We start from the raw sequence: 23243 nt of genomic DNA, 5'->3' as shown, positions 1-23243 counted from the left end.
GGACTACATCTCCCAGACGCCCCAGCGCCAGTCAGGCCACTCCCTGCCCTCTTCCCGCCCTAATGGGCGGGGAAGGGGCGGAGTCGGGAGGCGCGGGGGTGCCTGGGCGCGCCGCCGGCCCCGGGCGCGTGACGCTCTTCCTGTGCGCCGCCTAACGTCTCTGTGGCGCTGGTTCCTCAGCCTCTGAGCCGTGAAGGTGACAGCCGGAGGTGACCGGCCTGGCCCCCGCGATGCTGGCGGCACGACGGCTGCTTGGCGGGTCGCTCCCCGCGCGGCTCTCTGTGCGTTTCAGCAGCGAAACGGTGAGGCCCGGCCGGGATCGGGCCCGGGGCCTCCGCGGGCCTCCGCGCGCCGTGCGTGCCTGGAGTCTGCGGTGCCTTCTGCAGAGCCCTTCTCCCCGGGCCCGGCGGGAAGCAGGAGGGCACGGTGCAGCGGAGGCCGACGCGCAGTGCGGCTCCCTGCCCGCTGGTCTCACAGGCCTAGCGGGAAGTTGTGCGGGTTGTGAAGCATCCTAGTCTCGCGTCCCTTCCTTGCAGCGTCGTCGGGTGGGAAGGGGTCAGGGCCCCGTTCTGTAGATGCAGAAGACAGCTTCGGAGAGGGATGCACACCTCCGGGTTCCTCCTCCAGGCTCTGCTCCCTGGTGACCGAGAAGCGCTTTTAAGGGGACAAAAGTCAGAAAGTCAGGTCCTCTTAGCCGGGAGCTGGGTGCTCTCCGCTAGTCACGTGGATTCCCAGTCCTCGCCCCTCAATTTTATCCCAGGGGGTCCCCTCCGGCCCCTTTGTCCCAGCCCCGGTGGGGCATTTTTTCCTCTCAGTAAACACTTTTTGCCCTTAGTACCATTGGTAAGATGCTGTCATTCTGGGCTTTGGGAGGCAGTTTGGTGCCAGGCCATGAAAAAAGGTGGACTCAAGGACCATCTGCTGGGGCTGGGGCTGGGGCTGGGGTGCAGTGGCAGAGTGCTGACCTATCACGTGTGAGGTCCTGGGTTCGATCCTCAGCACAACATAAAAATAAATAAATAAAGGTATTGTGTCCACCTACAACTAAAACAAAGAACCGTCTGCTGCTTTTGGCTCGTGACCTTTCATAAGTTCCTTTTGTTCTGAGCCTCAGTTTACTTCTCTGCAAAATGAAAGAAATCATTCCTATCTCAGTGTTGTCATGAGGATAAATTGAGGCTCGAGCTGTAAAGTGCTTAGGCCAGTATCTCTGTGCAGGAAGTGCTTAAGTGATGGTGGTAGGTGTAACATTTCAAAAAGTTTTGAGGCTTAGGCCTCTGCCTTCCCTGGCCCAGCCCCTCCTAAGCAGGAGGACCCAAGAATCTGTAGCTTCTGGCCCAACCCCTCTTGGCCCCCAGAGCTCTGCTGGGTCTCCTGACACTGGGTCTCCTCAGACAGCACCCAAGAAAACCACATTTGGCTCACTGAAGGATGAAGACCGCATCTTCACCAACCTGTATGGCCGTCATGACTGGAGGTGAGACAGTGTCCTTAGCCTATTGTATTCCTTGCCAGGGCCTTCCCCTCACTGTCTTCCTCACCCTGTCTAGGCTGAAAGGCGCCCAGAGTCGAGGTGACTGGTATAAGACAAAGGAGATCCTGCTGAAGGGGCCCGACTGGATTCTGGGTGAGATTAAGGCATCAGGCTTGCGGGGCCGTGGAGGTGCTGGCTTCCCCACTGGGCTCAAGTGGAGCTTCATGAATAAGCCTTCAGATGGCAGGTATGTGAGGGGAGCCTGAGACATGGTCGCAGGAGAGACCTTGTGGGTGGCTGGGACTTGTCTGACCCTTAGGACTGTGGCCTTAGACATTGTAGCATGAATGAGGCAAGAATACGTTCCTAGGTGCAAGTGGATGGGACTCCAGTTCTCTTTGGGCTTCCTTGGGGGAGGTGTTGTGATCTAGCATAGTCAATACGAGATATTGAGGCAGGCTCCGCTGTTCAAATCCCAGGTCTGCCTTCTAGTAAGTCTAGAGCTTTGGGAAATCTTTTGCGAACCTCGTGTTTCCTTTTTGTTCATGGATATGGGATATCCTGCTGGAACCAAAGAGATAATGTTCATTTGGCTTTTGCCTGTACTTTAGTTAGTACACAGAAAGTAAATAATAAAAATCAGCTGCTTTGCCTCCTTTGGCCCCAGAGATGTGAAGGTTGAGGAATGCTCCTTCTAACCAAGAGCAGAATTTGGCTCTCAAGGGAAAACACGGGGAGATAGTATTGGGCTAAGCAGAACAGAGACCTTTCCTGTGGTCTGCCCAAAGATGGATCAGGCAGTGAGCTCCCTGTCATTGGTGGTGAGTAAGCAGAGCCCCTGGGGACATGTTGGGAGGGTAGAGAGGGATCGACTATTGGTGGAGACATCTTTGAAGCCTCTGGGAGGAGCAGGGATGGATGTGGTGGAGGACTCAGTCCTGGTGGGCCTGTAGCCTGACTGACCTGCAGGCTCCCACAGGCCCAAGTATCTGGTAGTGAATGCAGATGAGGGGGAGCCAGGCACCTGTAAGGACCGGGAGATCATGCGCCACGATCCTCACAAGCTGGTGGAAGGCTGTCTGGTGGGGGGCCGGGCCATGGGCGCCCGTGCTGCCTATATCTACATTCGTGGGGAATTCTACAATGAGGCGTCCAATCTGCAGGTGCGCAAAGGGAGTATTGACAAGCAGAAGGTGGCCAGCGTGAACTTGCATGCCCTTCCCCAGCACAGCTGATCTTAGTTATTAGCACTGGTCTGTCAGGGGTCCACCTGGGAGAGGAGTGACCACTTCTGCATGTATCCTGATCAGGACTTGGTTCCTAAAGCCCCCTTCTCTGGGCTCTTCCTTTATGCTCCAGAACCTCACCTTGGGAAGCCTTCAGGGGCTCCATGATTCCTGAAATTACAAGGCTGACACCCTTGTCCCACAGGTAGCCATCCGAGAGGCCTATGAGGCAGGCCTGATTGGCAAGGATGCCTGTGGCTCTGGCTACGATTTTGATGTATTTGTGGTGCGTGGGGCTGGGGCCTACATCTGTGGAGAGGAGACGGCCCTGATTGAGTCCATTGAGGGCAAGCAGGGCAAGCCACGCCTGAAGCCACCCTTTCCAGCAGATGTAGGTAAGCCCTCCAGCCCTGGGCTTGTTGTGGCTGTCCTGTGGAGTCCCCTCAGGGGCTCTTATGGTATTTCTGAGTGCCTTCCAGGCTAGATGGAGAGAGGAGGGTGGTAACAACGCACAGGCTCCCCGTGCCACCCTGCCTCAGCCCCACATTAGACACCCAAGCCCCTTCAAACTCTGTGCCTTGGCAGTATCTGCTCTTGGAGCCGGGGCATGGTGGTGAGCAGACAATTCGGCTCCTCTGGAGTTTGGGGTCCAGTGGCGGGTGAGAATGTTAAGGGGTAAAAGAGCAGGAGCCCTCCCCCGGAGCAGAACCCACAAATCCCACTGCCAGGAAACCTGGCCACTCCCTTGCGGCTATGTCTCTTTTCTCATTTCCCTGAAGGAGTGTTCGGCTGCCCCACAACCGTAGCCAATGTGGAGACAGTGGCTGTGTCCCCCACCATCTGTCGCCGCGGGGGTGCCTGGTTTGCCAGTTTTGGCCGAGAACGCAACTCGGGTACCAAACTATTCAACATCTCTGGCCACGTCAACCACCCTTGCACTGTGGAGGAGGAGATGTCTGTTCCGCTGAAGGAGCTCATAGAGAAGCACGCTGGTGAGGCTGGGGGCCAGCCCTGAGGGGTGTGGTGGGCGTCCACGAAGAGAGCCCAGTGGGAGGACCTCAGGCTGGGGCTGACAAAGGTCCAGGCTCAGGACTCGGCAGGTGTGCCAGCCCAGCCCCGACCATCATCCTTTTGGGGACTAACTTGGGGCCCCAGGGGGTGTCATCGGTGGCTGGGACAACCTCCTTGCTGTGATTCCTGGCGGCTCGTCCACCCCACTGATCCCCAAGTCTGTATGTGAGACGGTGCTGATGGACTTCGACGCCCTGGTGCAGGCTCAGACAGGCCTGGGCACAGCCGCGGTGATCGTCATGGACCGCTCGGTAAGGATGCTAAGGGTGGCCCTCACACCTGGCTGGTGCTCCCCGTGCCGCCTGGCCACTGCCTCCCTCCCCGGGCCTCTCTGAAAACCCTCTGGCCAGCTCTCAGCTTCCTGCTGTCACAACTTGAGCTGTTGTGAGGAAGGGGAGGAGGGTAGCAAGGCCACCCTGCAGGAGAGTTCACTGGAAGCCAGAGCATGTCACTGGGGTGCTGTAGGGGCACCTGCTCACTGTCCCTTGTCTCCCAGACAGACATCGTGAAAGCCATCGCCCGCCTCATTGAGTTCTACAAGCATGAGAGCTGCGGCCAGTGTACCCCATGCCGCGAGGGTGAGCACCTGGGCAACTTGGGGTGTGCTGGCCTCGGCTCCACTTAGCTTCCACCCCAGCGTGTGCCCTGGCTGGGGAGACTATCAGGCCCTCTCCTATTGCTATGGCCTCAGGTGTGGACTGGATGAACAAGGTGATGGCTCGCTTCGTGAGGGGGGACGCTCGGCCAGCTGAGATCGACTCCCTATGGGAGATCAGCAAGCAGATAGAGGGCCACACCATATGTGCTCTGGGCGATGGGGCCGCCTGGCCTGTACAGGTATGCATGGAGCTGCCCGCGTCACTAGTGTGGGCAGTGCTGAGAGCCTAGGACGGGGAGATTTTTGGATTCTGTTTCACCCAGTGCCTTCCTCCTTTCTCCCAGGGTCTCATCCGCCACTTTCGTCCAGAGCTTGAGGATCGGATGCAGCGGTTTGCCCAGCAGCACCAGGCCCGACAGGCTGCTTCCTGAGCCCAAACCCCGGCCTGCTGCCTTGCACTCCTGTCTGGATACTGGACAATAAAGCAATTATGCCACCCATTCTCCCACTGCAGCACATCTGTGACTTTGCTCTTCACCCTGCCATTCCCTGCCACTCCTCAGTCCTGCTCTCAAAATGTGGTGGGGACTGGGAGCCTGGTTTGGCACAGGCCTCTGGAAAGTGGGAGACAGGAGAACGGCATCTGTCTGCCCCGTAAGGTGATGGCAGGGGAGGTGGGGTGTGTGACTCGAGAAGACAGATCTGGTGTGGTCAGAGGTGTTTATTTTGGCTTTGTGGTGGGGTGAGTGTGAAAGGGGGTAGGAAATGTCCCTGGGTCAGGGGAATGGGTACAGCAGGTGGGGCAGTCCCCTGGATCCTCCCAGCTTCAGGGGTGTCCTGGCCACTGTGGGGCAAGTCTGCAAGCAGGATCCTGTACTGGCTTGTCACCAAGCTGGTGGGGCACACCGTCCAGCGGGTGCCACAGCTCCAGCCGGTGGTCTGTGTGACCCAGGCACTCACACCAGTGGCGTAGTTGCTCCCCACTGGCCTGGCTGCTCAGCTGCACCCCACCTACACCAGGGACACGGATCAGGGTTGGCAGGAGCCCATAGGGCTCCCCCCAGTGCCCCACATTCCTGCTCACCGATGAAGTCATCTGCCATGCCCAGGTCATAGTCCCACACAGACACCAGCAGTGTCTTCTGGGCCAGCTCCTCTCTGGGGCCTGCGTAGAAGAATTCCTGCAGGGAAAGGGGCAGGAGGGAGCAGGTGAATCTCAGAAACAGGTCCAGGCCAGGGTGGCTCAGCAGTCAAGGCCAAGTGTGGCTGGGCCCTGCTTAGCCCTGGCTCACCTCATTGAACTCGGGGTTCAGGGTCTTCCTCCGAACACTGGTCTTGTATTTAGATTTCTTCCCCAAGTTTGGATGCAGGAAACTGAGGAGATGGGCAGGTCAGGTGTGTCCCTGGAGAGGTGAGGAACTGCCACCTTGCCCTGCCTGCCCACCCATCTACCAATTCACTCACAGGCGGACAAAGGGGTCAGAGTAGCCATTGGCGTCCATGGGGGCCAGGTGGGCACAGCGCAGAATGCCCACCAGCAGGCCCCCCCTCTGGGAGCTATAGCACAGGGACAGCAGGATGCGCCCACGTTCCTCCCCAGCTGTCTCGGCCTCTGCCTGCTCCTGCAGGTAAAGGCTTTGGTCAGACCCCATCCAGCCCAAAGTCTACCACCCCACCAGTGTCCAGGCCCCAAGAGGAGGCTCAAACTGGCTGCAGAGAAATTGGGCCAATTCAATTTAATGGCAATCTCCCTAAATAGCCATTCATCTGGTACCCTAGAAAGGACCTTATGGGTCAGCTATGCCCTCCAAGGCTGGAGGAAAGGGGCCTGCTGGTCCATTCAGCTCATCTTTGTCATGGAGGGGAGGTAGATAATAATGGTCTCTTGAGTGCCACAAACATGACAGGAACTTCCTGTGTGGCCTTCAGCAAGTGCCTATAACCACTGCCTATAGGACCAGCCTGGTGCCACAGGGGCACCTTTGGAAGACTGTTCTGTACCCAGGGACCAACAGATCTCTTCAATTTCAAAACCTATCCTCTTTGTCCCATCCATTACTTCTCTGGGAATAATGTCCTTTGCCACACTACGAGACCCTGGTGCCCACAGCTTGGAGGATGCCAGAAAGTGTCTCCTCCTATGCTTTGTGTAGAATGACTGCAGGACACCCAGCCACCACGTCACAGGCCGTTCTCAGTAACACCGAGTGCTTGGTGAGAGCCACTGGGCGCTGTGGTGTTGTACATTGGACCTGGGACAGGAGGTGGGTATGGCAGGGTGCTTGGTGATGTCCACCACCACCACCTGGGTGTAATTAATCCACAACTGCAGCCACTCGTGTCTCCACTAGGGGGCAGGGCGCCAGGCCCTTTTGTTCCCAGAGGAGTGGGTGGAGGGCCCACCCTAGGCCTTAGGGATGCCTTCCCCTGGAGGGCCATAGGGGTTCTGGCCAGGTCTGTGGTCTCAGGTGGGGTCGAAGAAGCCCACTGGTTACCTTTGCTGCCTCCTAACAAGGGCCTGTCAACGACAACCAGCCACAGGATGGCACCCATGCTGACCCTGGTGGAGAGCCTGTTCTCTCCCCCACCTTGCCCAGCCCTTCCACCTCCAGCTTTCCGCCTCTACCTAAAGTTGCCAGGTCTGTGTCTGGTTGTGCCCTCAGGGGCTTCTGGTTTGCCCCAGGGTTCCCAGCCCTTCCATGCTGCCATGGCCAGAGAGTGCCCCCCAGCCTGCCCAGCCACGGGCTTCCCCAGGGTTACAAGGGCTCACAGAGCTTGTGAAAGGTGGCTGCAAATTCCTCCAAGCCCACCTAGGCTAGGACCCCTGCCCACTCCACCCACGTCCTGCCTGACCCTCCAGGCCTGCCCATCCCATCCCTCCTCCGTTCAGCAATCTCACCTCCTCATACAGGGACATGCCCCGTGCTGTGTCCAGGCTCTTGGGCCTCTTGGTCTGGAAAAGCAGGGCCCAGTTACCTCAGCAGGACACTTCTCAGGTGCCCCTCCCTGCTCCTCCCTCTCCAGCAACCCCATCACAAGGCCGCTGTCCCCTGCAGCTCCACCTGTGCTCCCGCCCCTCACCAGCCTCCGCTTCTCCAGGCAGATGTTGAAGCTCCTGGCTCGGTTGGGCACCAGTTTCCTCAGGGGCACCCGCAGCTCCCCCAGGGGTGGTGCCCGCCGCCGTCTCCGCAGCCGAGGGTCTTCACACACGCACAGCCTGGTGGCGGCCAGTATCAAACCTGGCCAGTCAAACCCCATCCCCCTACCCTGCCCCAGGTGGCCCAGGGATTCTCACCGCAGGGTCTTGCGCCCAGCATCCTGGCGAGTGAAGCCATGATAGGTGAGTGTCTCCTCCCAGACAGGTCCCCTTGTACCCCGAACGGTGTGGGTCCGAAGCTGGCTGGCCTGGATACCAGGTGGGGTGGGTCAGAAACCTTCCCTGGCACCCTGCCCTGCCTCCTTGATCCCAGCAACTGAGGTCTAAGTCCTGGGGATTGGAACAAACTGGGGCCAGGTGGGTGCCCTGGGTTGGACCTGCCAGAGAACAGCAGTGGAGACCTGGGTCTTGCCCTCACCTTGCTGGCCCCTGGCAGCAGATTGGCTTTGACATAGGTGTCAACAGAACCTGAGGCCGGTGGCTTGAGACCCTGGGAACAGAAAGTGGATGTGGGGTAAGCCTGTGGCCCCGCCCCCTGTCCCAGGGACCCCGCCCCCATCCTCACCTGGGCGCGATGGGCAGTGCAGTGCAGGGCGCTGTTGTCCGCATCAAAGAGAAGTGTGAACTCAAGGGTGCCCAGCGCAGCTACGGCAGGGGGCAGGTAGGGTCAGCAGCCAGCTCGGCTCACCTACCCACTCTCCACCACGGTGCCTTCTGCCTGGCCCCTCCACGGGAATGCTAGGGACACCCCAAACTATCCTGGGGGTACCCCCTTGCCCCCCACACACACACTCACTGCTGTCGTCCGAGTCTCCCGGTGGCTCTGGGTCAGGCTGCGGCGGGGGTGCAGAAAGGATGGCCGGAGCGCGCTGGTCATGAGTGTGCAGCGCGGGCTCGGCAAACGCGTAGAAGTGCGGGAAGTAGTCGGAAATGCGGCGGATGGGCCGGATCGGGCCGGGGCTCACATCGATGGCCATGTGCTCCTGCATGCTCACCCTCGGCGGCCGCCGCCGGCCCGGGGGCGCCGTGCCCTCCATGGGGGCTCGGACATGCGGACCGGCTCAGAGCGACCCTGACGGACTGGGGACTGGGGGAACGCACCCGGCCACCGAGACGGAGCGAGGAGGCATCGCTGAAGCCATCAGGGGCGTTCTAGGGCAGAGCGGGGGTCCTGAGGTCAAGGTCTGCAGCCTGGAGGGTCGGGGCGAGTTGGGGCGCACGGGCGTGTCGGGAGGCAGCCCGCAGGGCTCCTCACCAACCTAGAGCTGCTCCACCGGCTTCGTTGGCAGCTGCGGGCGCTGGGTGCGCTTGGGACAGCAGAGGTGACCCTCTGGGCGGGCGGGGTGTGACAGAGCAGGAGAAGGACTCAGAATCAGGAGCCTGCACCTCCCGCCCTCACCCCCAAGGGCCCCTCCCTAGTGCTGGGGCTCAGCTCCCCCTCCCGCTGCCCCTCTGTTCACACGCTGTCAAAGGAGTTATTTTTACCAGGGTCAGGCGGGTGAGGAGGCTGGAGGGCCGGAGGTGAGGAAAGGGGTGGCGAGGAGCATGGGAAGTGAGGGCTGCAGCAGAGGAGGAGGGAGGTGAGAAGGCAGGGTCAGGCGGGGAGGAGGGAGCCCTGGGGGGCAGATGGCGGGGTGGAGAGGGGGCACATGTGAAGGTGGGATGGGGGCTTATGTGGGGAGCGGGGTGCAGGGGAGCATGCCCTCTATTAGACCCCTAGAGGTGACCAGCTCAAGGTCACTTGGACTCCCCTCTACCCGCTCTCCTGGCTGGGAATACAATCCTAACCCATCCTTGAGGGAGTCCCTTGTCTCCTCATCAAGGAGGGGCTCCTTAATCCCATGGTGGCCCTCTATGTGGTGAGCCATCCCCTTCCCTTCTGCACCTGCTCTTCCTCCCTTCAACTCCCTGCATTGCCCAGCAGCACCTTCCGCCGGAACTGACCTTTGACCTAGCCCCCTGCCTCCCTGGCTTTAACTGCCCAGCATCCCCCTCCTGGTTGATCTTTTAATCTTTTAAAAAAATTATATGTGTATGTATGTAATTGTATATATATGTGTGTGTGTGTGTATATGTATAAAATTATATATATATATACACACACACACACACACATTTTTTTTCTTTTTTAAAAATATTTTTTAGGGTTGATGGACCTTTATTTTATTCATTTATTTATATACGGTGCTGAGAATTGAACCCAGTGACTCACACGTGTGAGGCAAGCACTCTACCACTGAGCCACAATCCCAGCCCCATAAACACACATGTATTTTTTTCAATAGATCTTTTATTTTATTTATTTATCTATTTATATGTGGTACTGAGGATAGAACCCAGGGTCTCACATATGCCAGGCAAATGTTCTACCACTGAGCCACACATTCAGCCCCTGGTCTCTTAATTTTTAACCAAGAAATAACAATTGTAGATATTTATGGGGTTCAATGGATGTCTTGTTATAACTACGTCCCAGTACTTTTTAATTTTTTTATTTTGAGACAGGGTCAAACAACATTTCCCAAGCTGGCCTTGGAATTGCAGTTCTCCTGCCTCAGCCTCCCAAGTCCTGAGCCACCACACCCAGCTCAGCTTTCTTGGGTTCCATATAAAAGTGAGATGGTGTCATACTTTTTGCCTGGCTTATTTGGCTTATCATAACACCCTCCAGCTTCATCTGTGTTGGTGCAAATGACAGAATTGCCTCTGTTAAAGATGAAAAATACTCCATGTGTGTATGTAACACATTATCTTTATCCATTCATTAGGTTGATTCCATGTTCTGGCTATTGGCAGTGAATATGGGGGGCACGCATCATTTTTTTTTTAAAGGAGAGAGGGAGAGAGGGAGAGAGGGAGAGAGAGAGAGAGAGAGAGAGAGAGAGAGAGAGAGAGAGAGAGAGAGAGAGGGAGGGAGGGAGGGGGAGGGAGAGAGAATGTTTTTTTGTAGATGGACACAACACAATGCCTTTATTTTTATGTGGTGCTGAGAATCAAACCCGGTCCCGAGGTGCTAGGCGAGCGCTCTACAGCTGAGCCACAATCCCAGCCCGGGCACGTATCTTTTTGACAGACCAATTTTGATTTCTTTGGGTATGTACCTGGAAGGGGGGTGCTAGGTCATAGGGTAGTTCCCTTTGGTTTCCAGGGAACCTCCATACTGTTTTCCAAAATGGCTATACATATTAGTTATGGTCCCACCCAGGGTATTTAATGGTTTTCTTTTCTGCACTTGCTCCAGACTCTTCTTTTGTGGTTTGTTTGGGGTTTTATTTATTTATTTTTGCAGTGCTAGGGAGGGAACCCAGGGCCTCACACACCTTAGGCAAGTGCCCTGCCACAGACCTGCAGCCCCAGCCCTCTTTCATTTTTAAAAAATCGCCATTTTTGGGCTGAGGCTGTGGCTCAGCGGTAGAGCATTCGCCTAGTGCGTGCAAGGTCTTGGGGTCGATCCTCAGCATCACATAAAAAATAAAAGTATTGTGCCCCACTACAACTAAAAAATAAATGTTTTTAAAAATTGCCATTTTAACAGGTTGAGGTGAGATCTCATTGTGGTTTTGACTTGCATGTCCCTGGTGCTTAGAATGTTGAGTATTTTTTCCCTACATCCATTGCCATGTCTTCTTTTAAGAACGTCTGTTTTTGGATTGGGCTGTTTGTTTTCTTGCTGTAGAGAAGAACCTTTGCCCCTTACCAAACGTCTGGCTCACCCACATTTTCTCCCGATGTTTCTTCACTGTTGATTTTCTCCTTTGCTGTGCAGCGTTTGGTTTGCTGTCGTCCCATTTGTCTATCTTTGGTTCTGCTGCCCGAGCTTTTGGAGTCCTATAAAAGAAATCATCGCCCAGACCAACGTCTGGAGTGATTCCTGTGTGTGTGTTCTAGTAGTTTCACCTCTTCAGGTCTCAGAGCTGAGTCTACATGATGTGCCCTCAGGTGTTCTTTAGGGGCACCCTTCTCTACCTTCAGTGCAGGGGATTTGCCCCCAGCCCTGTCAATCCATAAACTTTAAATCCCACATGCCACGTGCTGGGGTCAGGAAGGGGCATGTGACCAGGGAGGCTAGTCAAGTGCAGTCCTGCGCTAGACTGCCAGGAGAGGTGTTTTTTTTCTTTCTTTCTTTATTTTTTGTGGGGGTGGAGGAGCTATTGGGGATTGAACTCAGGGGTGCTCAACTACAGAGCCACATCCCCAGCCCTGTTTTATATTTAATTTAGAGACAGGGTCTCACTGAGTTGCTAAGTGCCTCGCTTTTGCTGAGGCTGGCTTTGAACTCGTGATTACAGGCGAGCGCACCGCACCCAGTGAGAGGTGTTTTCTTTTGATAGGAAGCTGTTGCCCTTTCATCTCTTGTGTTTCTGGACTAGAGACAACCCCTGCACAGTTTAAAAGAGAAAGGGAGAGACCCTGAACCCCTAGACCCAGCCATACCTGAAGCTAGTTATTTCTGTTGTTTGTGATCACCAGTCCGCTTCAGGAAGAGTTAGCTAGTGAATGGAGTTTTCTATTACTTGTCCTGGTACTGCCCAAGAATTCCTCCTATACCACCATGCAAAGTTAGATTGTCCAGCCCTCACTCTCTTACAGAATCCTGGTCTACATAATTGATGTATAATTCCACTATTATTGACTAAGGTACAGTCCCACTGTCGTCCATGTGACTACCTCTGAAGGGCAGGGCAGGTTCTGGCTGAAGCACAGACATGGCCTCCACACAACACCTGGCCTGCAGCAGGGTCTTAGCAAGTTGGAACTGCATAGTAACATCCAGAGAGTGGGGCCTCCACATCCCTCTCTGGACTCCCAAAGCCCAACAGGGGTGAGCCAGGCACAGGGAACATGAGGTGGGGTGGGGGGGCATGCACAGCACAGCAGCCTGACACTCCTGTCCCAGCCTTCAGAGGCTGGAGCAAGGAATCCATCCCCCTGCCCCCAGCTCCAATCTCATCAGCCAGAGGACTGTTGAGGGCGAAATGAAATGCTCCCCCACCTGGCACACAGGAACTGTTCCCTACATGGGGACAGTGCGACTGGACTGAGGAGCCCTTCCAGTGGCCTCAGGGGCATGCCGAAAGTCAGGGCCTCCACACACAAGAGGCAGGAACAGAGCTGTCAAAGACCCTTTATTCAGTCCTGGGGGGCCTCGAAGGAAGGCGGGAGTGACTGAGCGCCAGGCCTTCAGCTGCGGGGCAGCTCCGGGCTGATCAGGCGGGGCTGGTAGGCGCCAGGGGCCAGCAGCTGCAGGGTGAAATCGGTGATGACAGCTGTAAGCCCCCAGATTCGGTGTGGTCCATGGAGGAAGACAGGCAGTGTGTAACGGAAGTGGCCATCCTGGCAGAAGTGGGTATAGCCCTGATTCTGTGTCTGCAGCAGGTGTGCCAGGGGCAGCTCAAACACCTCATCTACCTGTGAGCGGGAGGCAGAGAGAGGGTGGAGGGAGGGCTGGCTGCTGCAGCCTCCCCCAGGGAATAGCCCAGCCCCCGAGTCCCCCATTCACCTCCTCAGGGTTGGGCTTGAGGCTCTGCAGGTCCAGTGGGCCCACGCTGGCAAGCACCGGCACCACTGTGGCCTTTCTCTGGGATGGGAGAAGGATAGGCTTCAGGGGAGGCATGGCCTGGGTGGGGCTCTGGGATCGGGAGCTGAGTCAGGGAGGAGGATCTGTCTTGCCATCCAGAGGCCTTTAGTGGGCATGGCCAGGTGGGCACACCCTATCCTGACTGCTGACTGTCTCGGGGCCCCAAGTGCACTAGGCCTAGTTGTGCCTTGGCAGACTGCTTCCCCACCCCCATATAGTCCACCTGCCACCTTTATAACCTTAAATCTCAAATCTCCCACTTGTCACTCAGGCCCAGCTCAGGCCCCGCCCATCCTGTGAAGCCTCCCCCCAACCCATTCCAAGCTGTTCCTTCACCTGGGGCCCCAAGGGTTGTGTGGGGATGGAATGGTGACTCCCAGGCTGTTGCTGGCTTACTACTCCACACCCTACTCCTGCAGGAAGCTGTGACCCTGGGATTCTGGCTCCCTGTCCAGGGTGGGCACAGAGTGGGTGATAGGGTGAGGGTAACCTCGGGCCTGATGGCTCACCGTGTCGTGCACAGGCTGTAGGATGCCCCACACGTGCTCCTCGGACACAGCCAGGCCCAGTTCCTCCTGGGTTTCCCGCAAGGCTGTGTGTACCACATCCTGGTCAGCAGGGTCACACTTGCCGCCTGGGAAACTGATAGGCACAGGGAGTCTGGTTCTTATGTTCTGGGGGCCATGGAAGGGTGGGGGAGTGGGCCGTGACATAAGGCTAGTAGCCCACCTAGACATCTTCCTCTGTCCCTAGCCACATGACCTGGAGAAGCCAGTTTACCTCCCTGATCAATATAGGTAAGGGAGAGAGCCCCGGCAGTTAGGATAGGGTATGAGGGTCTGCCATCAGGGGCGATTAGATCCTGGGGCTCAGGCACAGAATTCTGCCTGTGGTGACCTCAGGGTGTCCTTAATTCCCCCCGGGGCGCGGAGCCAAGGCCGGAGGCTGGGCAGCCTCGCTCCTGGGCTCTGGGACTCTCTACAGCCGCCGGCAGGGGGCAGAGTCCTGCCTTTTTAGAGATGGGAAGCAGCGTCCCGGCGGACGTGGTGCGCCGTCGCAGGGGACATGGGTCGCTCAGTCCTCGCCGAGGCCGTGGGCAAACCGTTTCTCCCGGACCCATTTTACAGAAGCCGAAAACGAGGCTGAGAGACGCTGAGTGCCTTGCCCAAGGTCCCTGCCGTCTCCGGGACTCCTCGGCCTCCGGCAGCCGGGAGGAGGTCCCGGCCAGTGTACCTGACGTCCCCCTGGTGCCGGCCTGTCAGGCGACTGGAGCGCAGCGTGTAGAGCAGCGACGGGACCCCGCGCACAAGGCACAGCGGGACGAGCACCGCGGCCGCCGCGGGCCGCGCGCGGAACCGAGCAGTGGTCCTCGCCAGCAGCTGCCTGCAGCGCCGCTCGCCCTCCGCGGACAGGCAGTCAGGCTGCATGTCCCAGCTCCGCGAACTTACGGCGCCCGCCTACCGGGCGAGGGGCGGGCAGGCCCTGAGCAGGCCCGGGGAGTGTCGGCCCTAAGGCTCCCGAAGGGTGGGGCTACGGTGCTGCAGGGGCGGGGCCTGCAAGGGGGAGGGGCCCCAGTGGAAAGAGGCGGGCCCCAAACCCGAGGGCGGAGGGGCGGGGCCTGCGGAGGGCCACCACCCGACGTTACTGCGAGGGCGACGGGGCGGAGCCTGGGAAGCAAACAGGGGCGTGGCTGGGGGGGGCGGAGCCTGGGCAGAAGTTCTTTACTGCAGGACGGGGCGAGGCCTCAGGCAGGGGCCATTGCCTCCAGATGGGGCGTGACCGGAAGGGCGTGGTTAAGTGGCGGGGCTTCCGGGTGGGGCGGGCGTGGGCGTGGTCTGCTGAGAAGGCGCCCAGAGAGCGCAGGAGTGTGCTGCAGACCCATTGGAGCTGACGCAGCTCTTACTACCTCGGGGTCAGGGGGTTTGGAGTCGGGTCCAGTGTCCTTCGCCCCAGCGGTGTCCATATCTCCCTTGAAGGCTCATAGAGCTCCAGGACTGCAGATGAGTCAGGGGCCCTTGTGTAGCTCACCCTGTTCCCACTCTTGTCCTGCTCTCTGTTCCATCAGACTGGACTTCAGTTCCAAGATGCCAAGGGTCTTATCCCTCCCTTCCTGTCTTGAGTCTTGATTGACCACCAGATCGCTACCCCCATCCCTACAGGGCCTCTATGGCCACTGCCTATCGTGGTTCTGCACCCCTCACCAGACCTCAGTCCCTCGAGGACCAGGCCATACCAGCCTTGCACACAGTCTTTAAATGTGGGATGGCAGATGTTGGCAATGTTTGCTGTGTAACTCTGAGCAGGTCCATTGCCTCTCTGAGCCACAGTTTTGGTTCTCCTCTGGGCATAAAGCAGGGAGTAGGACCCTAGGCCCTCTTCACAGGGCTAAGTGCAGTTCTTCTGTGACTCGATGGAGTCCCCACCTTTACCATCACTGCACTCCCAGGAATGTGGAAGCCACTGGACTGAGCTTTGGGATGCCTACAGACCTACAGAGCTGATATGGGGGCTGTCATGCCTGGTAGTTCCTGAGTCCCTCCACCTTGATCCTTGAGGTCACAAGTGCTGTACCCATGCCAAATAGTTTAATGGTTTAATGGTGGAGGAAGAGAGAGGTGAGAGAAGAGTTTGGGGGAATCACCCCCAAGGCTGAAGGGGTCAAGATTCTAGATTGCTGGGGTGGGAAGGAGGAAGACTGGTTCCAAGCCTGGCAGGTCCCAGCCTGGCTGTGACAGGGCTTCCAGCCACCCTGCTCTCTGTGGAGAGGGGCCTCTGCACAGGAGGGGCTGCAGGGGGTAGGGTGGAGACACTCTCACATGGGTGAGGGTCCAGGGTAGAAGGGCTTTTGCCATCACTGAGAGTCCTGGCCAGGTCCCAGGTGTGCAGTGACTGGGGACAGCAGCCCCAGCCCAGCTGGGAGGGTCAGGGTGCCCTGATCTCCATTAGCCTGGATGTTGGGGAGAGGGTATGGTGCTGGTCGGGTCCTTGAAATCCCAAGATGGCTTGGGGCTCCAGGGTACAGGCCCTGGTAAGTGAGGGGCCTATAGGTGGCCGGGGCCAGCAGGGCTTCAGGAGAGGGCAGCAACTGATGGTGGAGCCGGACATGGGTCCTGGAGGTGGAGGCTGAAGCTTTGTTGGGGTCTGAGGGAGCAAAATGGTGTGAGCGGATCCCAGGCCTCCCCTTACACTCTCAGTCCTCATCCACGCCCGCCCTCTCCTCCTTCCTGCCTGCCTTGGCCTATCTCGGCCTCTGCCCTTGCTTTCTTTTCTGCCTGAAATTTCTTCCCCACTCCTCCCACCCAGGACTGTCCAAATCTTTCCCAGTCCTGGCTTGAGAACCACCTCCTCCAGGAAGCCTGCCTGGCACCCCCTGCCTCTGCTCTTGCACCGTGTCCCCCAGCCTGTTCTCCCTGCCCTGCACCTCATGTCATCTTAGAAACTTAGCCTCCCCCTTGGTGTCACACAGGGGCCCAGTAGATTTGCTGAGCAAGTCCCTTCCTGGAGACCCTGTGGCCTGCCCCCATGCAGACCTTAGTCCCTGCCCTCTGCTCTGTGACTGCAGGCCTCACCTTTCTCCTGCTCTGTGGCGCCTGCCAGCAGGCAGGGACTGAGGCTGCTGCGACTCCGGGCTGGGGTACTGAGCAGGGGCCCTGGGGCCACAGGCCTGAAGAAGGGGCAAGCAGGAATGGGGACCGGAGTTGAGGGACCCAGGCCTGGGACCCTGGCACCCGGGGAGGCCCCAGGAGATGCCTGGAGCCGAGGGGAGGGGGCGGGGCCGTGAGTGGGTGGCAGAGGCCAGACAGTACCAGGAGTCCGGGTCACTCTCTCGAAAGCCCTTGGCGAAAGGGTTGCTGGCGATCTTCAGCTGGGTGATCTGCGGAGGAGAAGGCTCAGTCAGGGGCTGCCCGGGCTGTGGGGCCCACGCCCCGTCACCCCGCCCTCCAGGGACCCCAGTCCGGAGGCCGGCAGGTCCCAGGCCCTTTGGCCCGGGAACTCGGGAGCCAGGGGACATGAGGCAGGGGGATTTCTGGGGTGGACGCCTGCAGACGAAGGGCGGGAGGTGCGGGTGGGCGGGGCGCAGGGCTCAGGCCTCAGTGTCCACCCTGGGAGGCGGCCGCGCACCCGGTGGTTCTGGTAGGCGGTCACCGCCGTGAACTGGGTCTCTGTGAACACGAAGGACTTGAAGTTCTCCTGGGCGTAGCGCTCGCTGTCCTTCCGCGGGTCCACGAAGACCACGTGGAATCGCGGCTGGTAGCGGTGCATGGAGTTGAGGATGATCTGTGGGAGGTTGGGGGGGGGCTGGGCGCGGCGACCCCGGAGCCGCCTCCCTCTTTCCTGAGAGAGCCTGCAGTCCTAGGTTGCAGGGCCCTTTGTATTTCAGTGTCCTTCTTTTGCCCCACATCTGACCCCTCGAACTGCCTGCAGAACCATCCAGAAGATGACCCGTTCTCCCACCCAGCCAGCCACTGTCATCTTTCCCCTGAGGCTTCGGGTGCCTCTGCCCATTCTCCATGCAGCAGCTCTGGCAGGACCGTCCTTTAGCTCCTGCTCCAGACCTTGAGGCTCCCACAGAGAAGGAAAGCCAGAGTCCTCTCCATGGGGGGCCTGGCCCTATACAACCAGCCCCAACCACAGGTCTCTTTTTTCACTTCCCCTCCTTGCTCCACTCTAGCCACGCAGGGAGTCCCTGGAAGGCCCCCCAAGTCACCTGACATCCTCTGGCCTCAGGGCCTTTGCATGTGCTGTCCTTTGGCCTACAACCGCCAATCTGATATGTTTAGTCTCATCCCTCCCCCACTTCCTTCAGGTCACTGTTCACGTATCACCTCTTCAGCCTCTGTCTCTGCACTTCCTGTTTCCTTTTGCTCTTTGTCATTTATCACTATCTGTGACCTCTCCAGTGTCTGCTGGGTTCTTGGCCTCCCATCTGCCTGCATGCAGCCTCAGGACTTGAGCCTGGGGAAGGTGGGAAATCTTTGTCTCATAAAGTGTCAATCACTATGCCAGGCCTTCCACATCTCCCCCGCTCCTCTGTGGGGATAGTGTCTGGACAGTCCTTTGTGCCTTCCAGGGCCCCACCAAGTGGCCATCATGAGTGGGCAGGATGCTGGGCACCAAGCCCATAGGGTACCAAAAATGCCACCAGCCCTGGCTGTCCAGGCCTTGTCACAGTGGAGGCCCAGCCCCCGACACCTGGCTCAGTCCCTCCCCACTGCAGCCTGGACCTCACATGGCCATTGTCGTCCAGCAGGTTGTTGGTCAGCTTGAGCTTGTCAAAGGACACGATCTGACGCATCCACTGGGCGCCCTTGGCTGGTGAGTCCGGATGGAAGTGCACGCGGCCAGGCGTGGCCGGGTCAGCCTTGCCCGCCACCAGCCAGGCTGAGCTGTGGAAGGCGTACCTGGGGAGCAAGGTGAGGTGGTGAGCGAGACTGGTGGGCCCGGGGGCTATTGCTGGGCACACCTCTGCCAGCGGGGCCTCTTGGTCCTTTTGGTCCTTAGTTCTCCATGGCTGTACCTGGTTCGTTGGAGTCAAGATAACCCCTGCTGTCCCGGGCTAGACCACTGTGCCTGCCCCCAGGTTAGCCCACTGATCTGGGCTCCCCCCCACCATCGGCCTGTTTGCCCTTTAGGTTTTTCATTTTCCCTGGTCCTGGGAATTGACCCCGGGGTGCTCTACCACTGAGCATGTTCCCAGCCCATTTTAATCTTTTATTTGGAGACAGGATCTTGCTAAGTTGCTGAGGCTGGCCTCAAACCTGTTATCCTCCTGCCACAGCCTCCAGAGCTGATGAGATCACAGGCATGGCCGCCATGCCCAGGGCACAGGTCTGATTCCTGGCCTCAGCACCCTAGATCTGTCCTGCTCCCCGAGCTTCCCACACCTGTATCTCTTGTCGTCCAGCGGGATGAAGTCCATGAGCAGGGCGTAGTCGGCCAATGTGTCCATGCCCAGGATCTTCACCTGGAAGGTGGGGAACATCCTCCTGCGGAAAGGAGGAGCTCAGCAGCCCGACGTGGCGACCCCATCCCTGCCCTGCCCTGCCCTGTCCTGCCCTGCCCTGCCGCCCATGCCCACACCTGCCCGCCTTGGTGACAATCATCTCGGTGCCCAGCTGGTTGAATTCTTCCCACAGGGGTTTCATCTCCAGCTGAACCATCACGCTGGACACACGCGGGTTCTTGGGTCCCTGTCCAGGGGGCTCAGCCACGGAGTGGGCCTCTGCAGAGGAGCTGGTGCCAGGGCCCTGTGGAAACGGCGCCCCCAGGCGGGGCTCCCAACAGGAGCTGGTCACTGGCAGTGGGTAGGTTTCCGAGGGTGCGAGGAGGCTGAGGCCAGCAGACAGGAAGGCTGGGGAGAGAGGACAGGCATGGGCCCCAGGCGGCCTCCACCCCGGCCACGCCCCCAGGAGCCCTCCTCCTCAGGCTGCACCCACGTGCCTCTAACTCCAGCAAGGCCCCCTGCCTGCCAGGCCTGTGTTCCAGTGCCACCTGGTCAGCATCACTCCCAAAGTAAATGTTCACTTTAGATCTTTTCCCCAGAAGCTCCTGGAGAGCGGAGATAGACAGGACCCATTTGCTCCCCAGGGAAGTGCTTTTTTTTTTTTTTTTTTTTGGTATTGGGGATTGAACCCAGGGGTGCTGAACCACTGAGTTACACCCCCAACCCTTTTTATGTTTTATTTTTAGACAGTTTCTTAAATTGCCAAGGCCAGCCTTAAACTCGGGATCAGTCCTCCTGCCTCAGCCTCCCAAGTCGCTGGGATTACAGGCACACGCCACCATGGTCAGCCTCCCCAGGGATTTTTTCTTTTAATAAACATATACATTCTAGGGATTGAGCCCAGGGGCCCTTAGCCATTGAGCTACATCCCCAGCCCTTTTAATATTCTATTTTGAGAAAGGGCCTCACTAAGTTGCTCAGGGCCTTGCTAAATTGCTTTGAACTTGCGATCATCCTGCCTCAGCCCCCCGAGTTGCTGGAATTACAGACCTGCACTGTCACACGGGGTTCCCCAGGGAACTTTTAAATGACCCTGTGGCTGAGAGCTAAGGCAACTGTCTCACCTCCAGCCTTAGGTTCCATACCTGTCACAAGGGGTTCTTAAGCTCTGCCCTCAGGGCTGATGTGAGGATTGGGAGGACACACACAGGGCCTGGCACACAGTGGCCCCTTCACAAACACCCCCTGTTACACATGATGTGCACCGAGGTCGCAGGGAGCAGCTGGGGCGCTCCACCCTCTGGACACCCTGTGCCTGGTGCTGCTTAAGGAGGGCAGAGCTGAGCAAGAACCCATCCTCCATGAATTACTCAGGCCAGCCTTGAAACCCCCACAGCCCGCCTCCGGAAGCCCATGCGGAGACCTTCTGCTCTGGACCCTTTACTTTTCCCCACACACGCTATCTTTTGATCTGCAATCCTGAGTAAGCCTTGGCTAAAAGCCTTGCCACCCCTCACCACTGTCCCCGCCATTAAAATAACATGCTAATCCTAAGACACCAATTAACCCTCATTAGGAGGAAAGAAACCCAGAAAGGAACCCAGGGGTTAACAAGTAATGGTGAGCATTTGCAGAATGGAGTCCTTGTCTACAGCTGATGAGAATACAAAATGTAAAACAAATACCAAATGATCCACTATTGGATCTATACCCTAAAAAGTCAAAAGGAGGAACCCAAACAAAGGTATGTGCACATCCATGTTCATAGCAGCATTTATTTACAGTAGCCAAAAGGTAGAAATGACCCAAGTTTTCTCTGACAGATGAAGGCACAAATGGAATGTGGTGTGGACATGCAATGGAATGTTACCCAACCTTAAAAGGGAAGGACAGCATGGTGCCTGACTATAATCCCTGAACTCAGGAGGCTGAGGCAGGAGGATCACAAGTTCAAGGCCAGCCTCAGCAATTTAGCATGACCTTGTCTCAAAAAATAAAAAGTGTGGGGGATGGAGCTCAGTGGGAGAGCACCGCTGGGTTCAGTTCTCAGTACAAAAAAAGGGGGGGTGGGGGGAAGACCTTCTGGCACTCGCTGCAACCTGGAGGGACTGTATGCTTCTCCTCGAGAGAGGCACCCGAGAGGTCAAATTCACAGAGACAAAAAGTTGAGCGCTGGTTGGGGGTTAGGGGCTGGGAGTGGTCTGGTGGGAGGAAGCTGGAGCTCTGCAGGGCACAGAGGGCCCCCCGGGCCCTCAGCCTGGAGGGTGCAAGGGTCCCCAGAAGGGACAGGAAAATTGGATGGGCTGACGTCCCCTACCACCCAGGGCCAGGTCATCAAGGGGCCACTGCCTGTGGCTCAGCTGCTCTGCCTGGGCAGGTGGCCCCTGCAGCTGGCACTGGCCCCAAGCCCCCTCCAGGCCCACCCTGCCCACCCCAGCCACTGTGTTCCCCTCGGCTTTTCCAGGATCTCCGGGAGGGGAACGTCCCGCTCCATCTTCTGGAAGCCACACCTCTCCCAGAGGCACAGAGTGCCAGGTCTGGAAGGGAAGTTGGAGGAGTCTTGCTCCAGGTCGGGGCTGAGGTCCAGAGATGGCAAGGGACATACAGGTCACATATGAGGCTGGCATCTCCCAGAAGTGGCTTTGTGCTCCTGCCTCCCCCCCACCCCCCCCAAAAAAAAACCCCGGCACATCGCAGGCTCCAGCCATCAGCCCCACTCACCCTGGAGCCTGACCCACCCATCGGCCAGCCGGTGGCCCACGCCATACCTGCCATGGGGATGGCCCAGATGTCCACTTCCTGAAGAAACCTCAGCTGGGGCTGGGCTGTAGCTGCCACCCAAGGGGCCCTGCCTGCCGGGCGGGTCGCCCGCTGCCCCAGGTCTGCTTGTCCGCCCAGCACCGCAGCTCAGCCTGGGCACCCACGGTCCTCGGTGCAGTCTGTCCTCGTCCCCTGGTGAGGTTCTCCCTTGCTGCAGGTGAGACCCTGGCTCAGGGGTCTGCAGGGTCCCTCTCCAGGCCACCCTCTGACTGCAGTGTCTGAGGCTGGGCCACTGGCGGGGCTGGTCCAGCTCCAGGGGCGGTGCGTGCAGGAGGGGGCAGTGGGCAGGCTCTGACGTCACGAAGCCCCCTCCCTCCCAGTCCTCCTCCCCGGCTCCCTCCCTCCCCCAGCCAAGAGCCTCCAGCCATTCCTGATCAATGGGCCCAGGTGCAGGTGGGAGTGGGGAGCCCAACTTGAGGACAGGCTCTGTGTCCCCAGAGGCCCCATCTGGCTGGAGGGGTGGTCGATGGGGCCTTGGGGAGACTGGGAGGGAGCAGTGGTGGCAGGAGATGAGGATTGATGGCAAAAGTGGTGCCCCCCCTTAGGACCCAGACCCCCGCCCTGGGCCCCTGGCAGGGCCTGCTGGTGTGCAGTCAGGGAGGGGCCTGAGCAGGAACCGCGAGGAGGGACAGCAGCTGAGAGCCTGGTGGGAGGAAGGTTGGGTCCTCCTGACGGATGGCCTCAGGAGCCTCAGGGGACACTGGCAGGTCCCTGGCGATCCTTGTACCTCACTCTTCCTAACTGACCTCAGCCCAGCCTGGGGGCAGCAGGCCTTCCCCGCCTGGAGCAGGGGACAGTACCCTTGGTGAGGGTCCCTGTAGTCCTGATAAGTACAAGTGGAGTCTCTGAGGCTGCCCTGGTCACAGACCTTTGAGTGGGTGTCCGTTCTGCCTAGAAGTCCATCTCCGTTGACTTGTCCTCTTCTCCAGGCAGTCCTGGCCTGTCCTGGGCCAGGCATTCAGAGGCCAGCACTTGGGGACTGCAGGGTCCCAGAGGGAGGCAGAGTGGTGGCTTCCCCTGAGCTGATCCCTGTGCCTTGGCTGAGGTGCTCTTGGGCCACGAGTCCGCGCCTGGCTGCCCTGGTCAGTCCACCCTGGGCTGGAGCCCCCAGGCGGAGCGCGGACCCCACAGCCCCTCCCAGTCTGGCCTATGATGTCTGGCTGAGGAAGCCCCACCCTAAAAAGAAGCTCCGGGGACAGGGGACAGGGGTGGGAGGGGCTGCTTCTCTCTGACCCTGCCCCTGCCGACCTTCTTCCTGCAGCTCAGGGATGGGCGCTGCTGGCTCAGTCCCCTGCGTCCCACATCCCAGCGTGCAGGGCCAGAAGGACCCCGCTGAGGGGGTGGGCCCAGGGCTGTAAAGGGAAGAGTACCCATC

General features: G+C 58.5%; 4 protein-coding genes across 7 annotated transcripts; 1 reads left to right on the top strand and 3 right to left on the bottom strand.

The window, feature by feature from the left end:
- Window positions 1-123: 123 nt before the first annotated feature.
- Ndufv1 (NADH:ubiquinone oxidoreductase core subunit V1) lies at window positions 124-4869 on the top strand. The gene is made up of 10 exons (XM_078045499.1): window positions 124-302; window positions 1395-1477; window positions 1551-1721; window positions 2454-2637; window positions 2906-3095; window positions 3480-3692; window positions 3856-4022; window positions 4268-4349; window positions 4463-4608; window positions 4714-4869. The coding sequence occupies exons 1-10, from the start codon at window positions 231-233 to the stop codon at window positions 4798-4800; spliced, it is 1395 nt and encodes a 464-aa protein (XP_077901625.1). The 5' UTR covers window positions 124-230; the 3' UTR covers window positions 4801-4869.
- Window positions 4870-5072: 203 nt separating this feature from the next.
- LOC101967215 (double C2-like domain-containing protein gamma) lies at window positions 5073-9101 on the bottom strand. 3 transcript variants are annotated; one of them, XM_078045500.1, is made up of 12 exons: window positions 9012-9101; window positions 8786-8856; window positions 8323-8678; window positions 8092-8171; window positions 7945-8016; window positions 7665-7774; window positions 7451-7586; window positions 7269-7322; window positions 5834-5991; window positions 5662-5743; window positions 5454-5550; window positions 5073-5380 (listed from the first exon to the last, which is right to left on the bottom strand). In XM_078045500.1, exons 3-12 carry the CDS (start codon window positions 8561-8563, stop codon window positions 5196-5198), a joined length of 1215 nt encoding a protein of 404 aa, XP_077901626.1. In that variant the 5' UTR covers window positions 8564-8678; window positions 8786-8856; window positions 9012-9101; the 3' UTR covers window positions 5073-5195. The 3 variants fall into 3 exon arrangements, with proteins under 3 accessions (XP_077901626.1, XP_021587413.2, XP_005333390.2); XM_021731738.3 differs by lacking the exon at window positions 9012-9101 and having other exon boundaries at window positions 8786-8939; XM_005333333.5 differs by lacking the exon at window positions 9012-9101 and having other exon boundaries at window positions 8323-8939.
- Window positions 9102-12639: 3538 nt separating this feature from the next.
- On the bottom strand, window positions 12640-14647 carry Nudt8 (nudix hydrolase 8). Of its 2 annotated transcripts, XM_005333332.5 has the most exons (4): window positions 14338-14642; window positions 13614-13746; window positions 13027-13104; window positions 12640-12935 (listed from the first exon to the last, which is right to left on the bottom strand). In XM_005333332.5, exons 1-4 carry the CDS (start codon window positions 14529-14531, stop codon window positions 12708-12710), a joined length of 633 nt encoding a protein of 210 aa, XP_005333389.2. In that variant the 5' UTR covers window positions 14532-14642; the 3' UTR covers window positions 12640-12707. The 2 variants fall into 2 exon arrangements, with proteins under 2 accessions (XP_005333389.2, XP_021587411.2); XM_021731736.3 differs by lacking the exon at window positions 13027-13104 and having other exon boundaries at window positions 14338-14647.
- Window positions 14648-15674: 1027 nt separating this feature from the next.
- Window positions 15675-19526, bottom strand: Tbx10 (T-box transcription factor 10; the record flags this gene model as incomplete). Its single annotated transcript, XM_078045498.1, has 7 exons — window positions 15675-16245; window positions 16674-16768; window positions 16911-16978; window positions 17227-17382; window positions 18335-18506; window positions 18990-19091; window positions 19186-19526. Coding segments are annotated over 7 exons (1224 nt in total), but the record flags the coding sequence as incomplete, so codon positions are not given.
- Between the last annotated feature and the right edge of the window lie 3717 nt (window positions 19527-23243).

This window comes from Ictidomys tridecemlineatus, chromosome 4 (assembly GCF_052094955.1).
Source record: "Ictidomys tridecemlineatus isolate mIctTri1 chromosome 4, mIctTri1.hap1, whole genome shotgun sequence".
Taxonomy (NCBI): Eukaryota; Metazoa; Chordata; class Mammalia; order Rodentia; family Sciuridae; genus Ictidomys; species Ictidomys tridecemlineatus.
Note: the sequence above shows the minus strand (reverse complement) of the source record. Positions and strands in the feature narration are given on the sequence as shown.

Excerpts from the sequence above, each read along its gene's own strand:
- Ndufv1 (XM_078045499.1), top strand. The coding sequence starts at position 231 with ATGCTGGCGGCACGACGGCTGCTTGGCGGGTCGCTCCCCGCGCGGCTC. Across the intron at positions 303-1,394 it reads TGCGTTTCAGCAGCGAAACG|ACAGCACCCAAGAAAACCAC; the intron begins GTGAGGCCCGGC and ends GGGTCTCCTCAG. Across the intron at positions 3,096-3,479 it reads ACCCTTTCCAGCAGATGTAG|GAGTGTTCGGCTGCCCCACA; the intron begins GTAAGCCCTCCA and ends ATTTCCCTGAAG.
- LOC101967215 (XM_078045500.1), bottom strand. The coding sequence starts at position 8,563 with ATGGAGGGCACGGCGCCCCCGGGCCGGCGGCGGCCGCCGAGGGTGAGC. Across the intron at positions 8,017-8,091 it reads GCACTGCCCATCGCGCCCAG|GGTCTCAAGCCACCGGCCTC; the intron begins GTGAGGATGGGG and ends TTCTGTTCCCAG. Across the intron at positions 5,381-5,453 it reads CATGGCAGATGACTTCATCG|GTGGGGTGCAGCTGAGCAGC; the intron begins GTGAGCAGGAAT and ends TCCCTGGTGTAG.
- Nudt8 (XM_005333332.5), bottom strand. The coding sequence starts at position 14,531 with ATGCAGCCTGACTGCCTGTCCGCGGAGGGCGAGCGGCGCTGCAGGCAG. Across the intron at positions 13,105-13,613 it reads TACAGCCTGTGCACGACACG|AGAAAGGCCACAGTGGTGCC; the intron begins GTGAGCCATCAG and ends CTCCCATCCCAG. Across the intron at positions 12,936-13,026 it reads TCAAGCCCAACCCTGAGGAG|GTAGATGAGGTGTTTGAGCT; the intron begins GTGAATGGGGGA and ends TCCCGCTCACAG.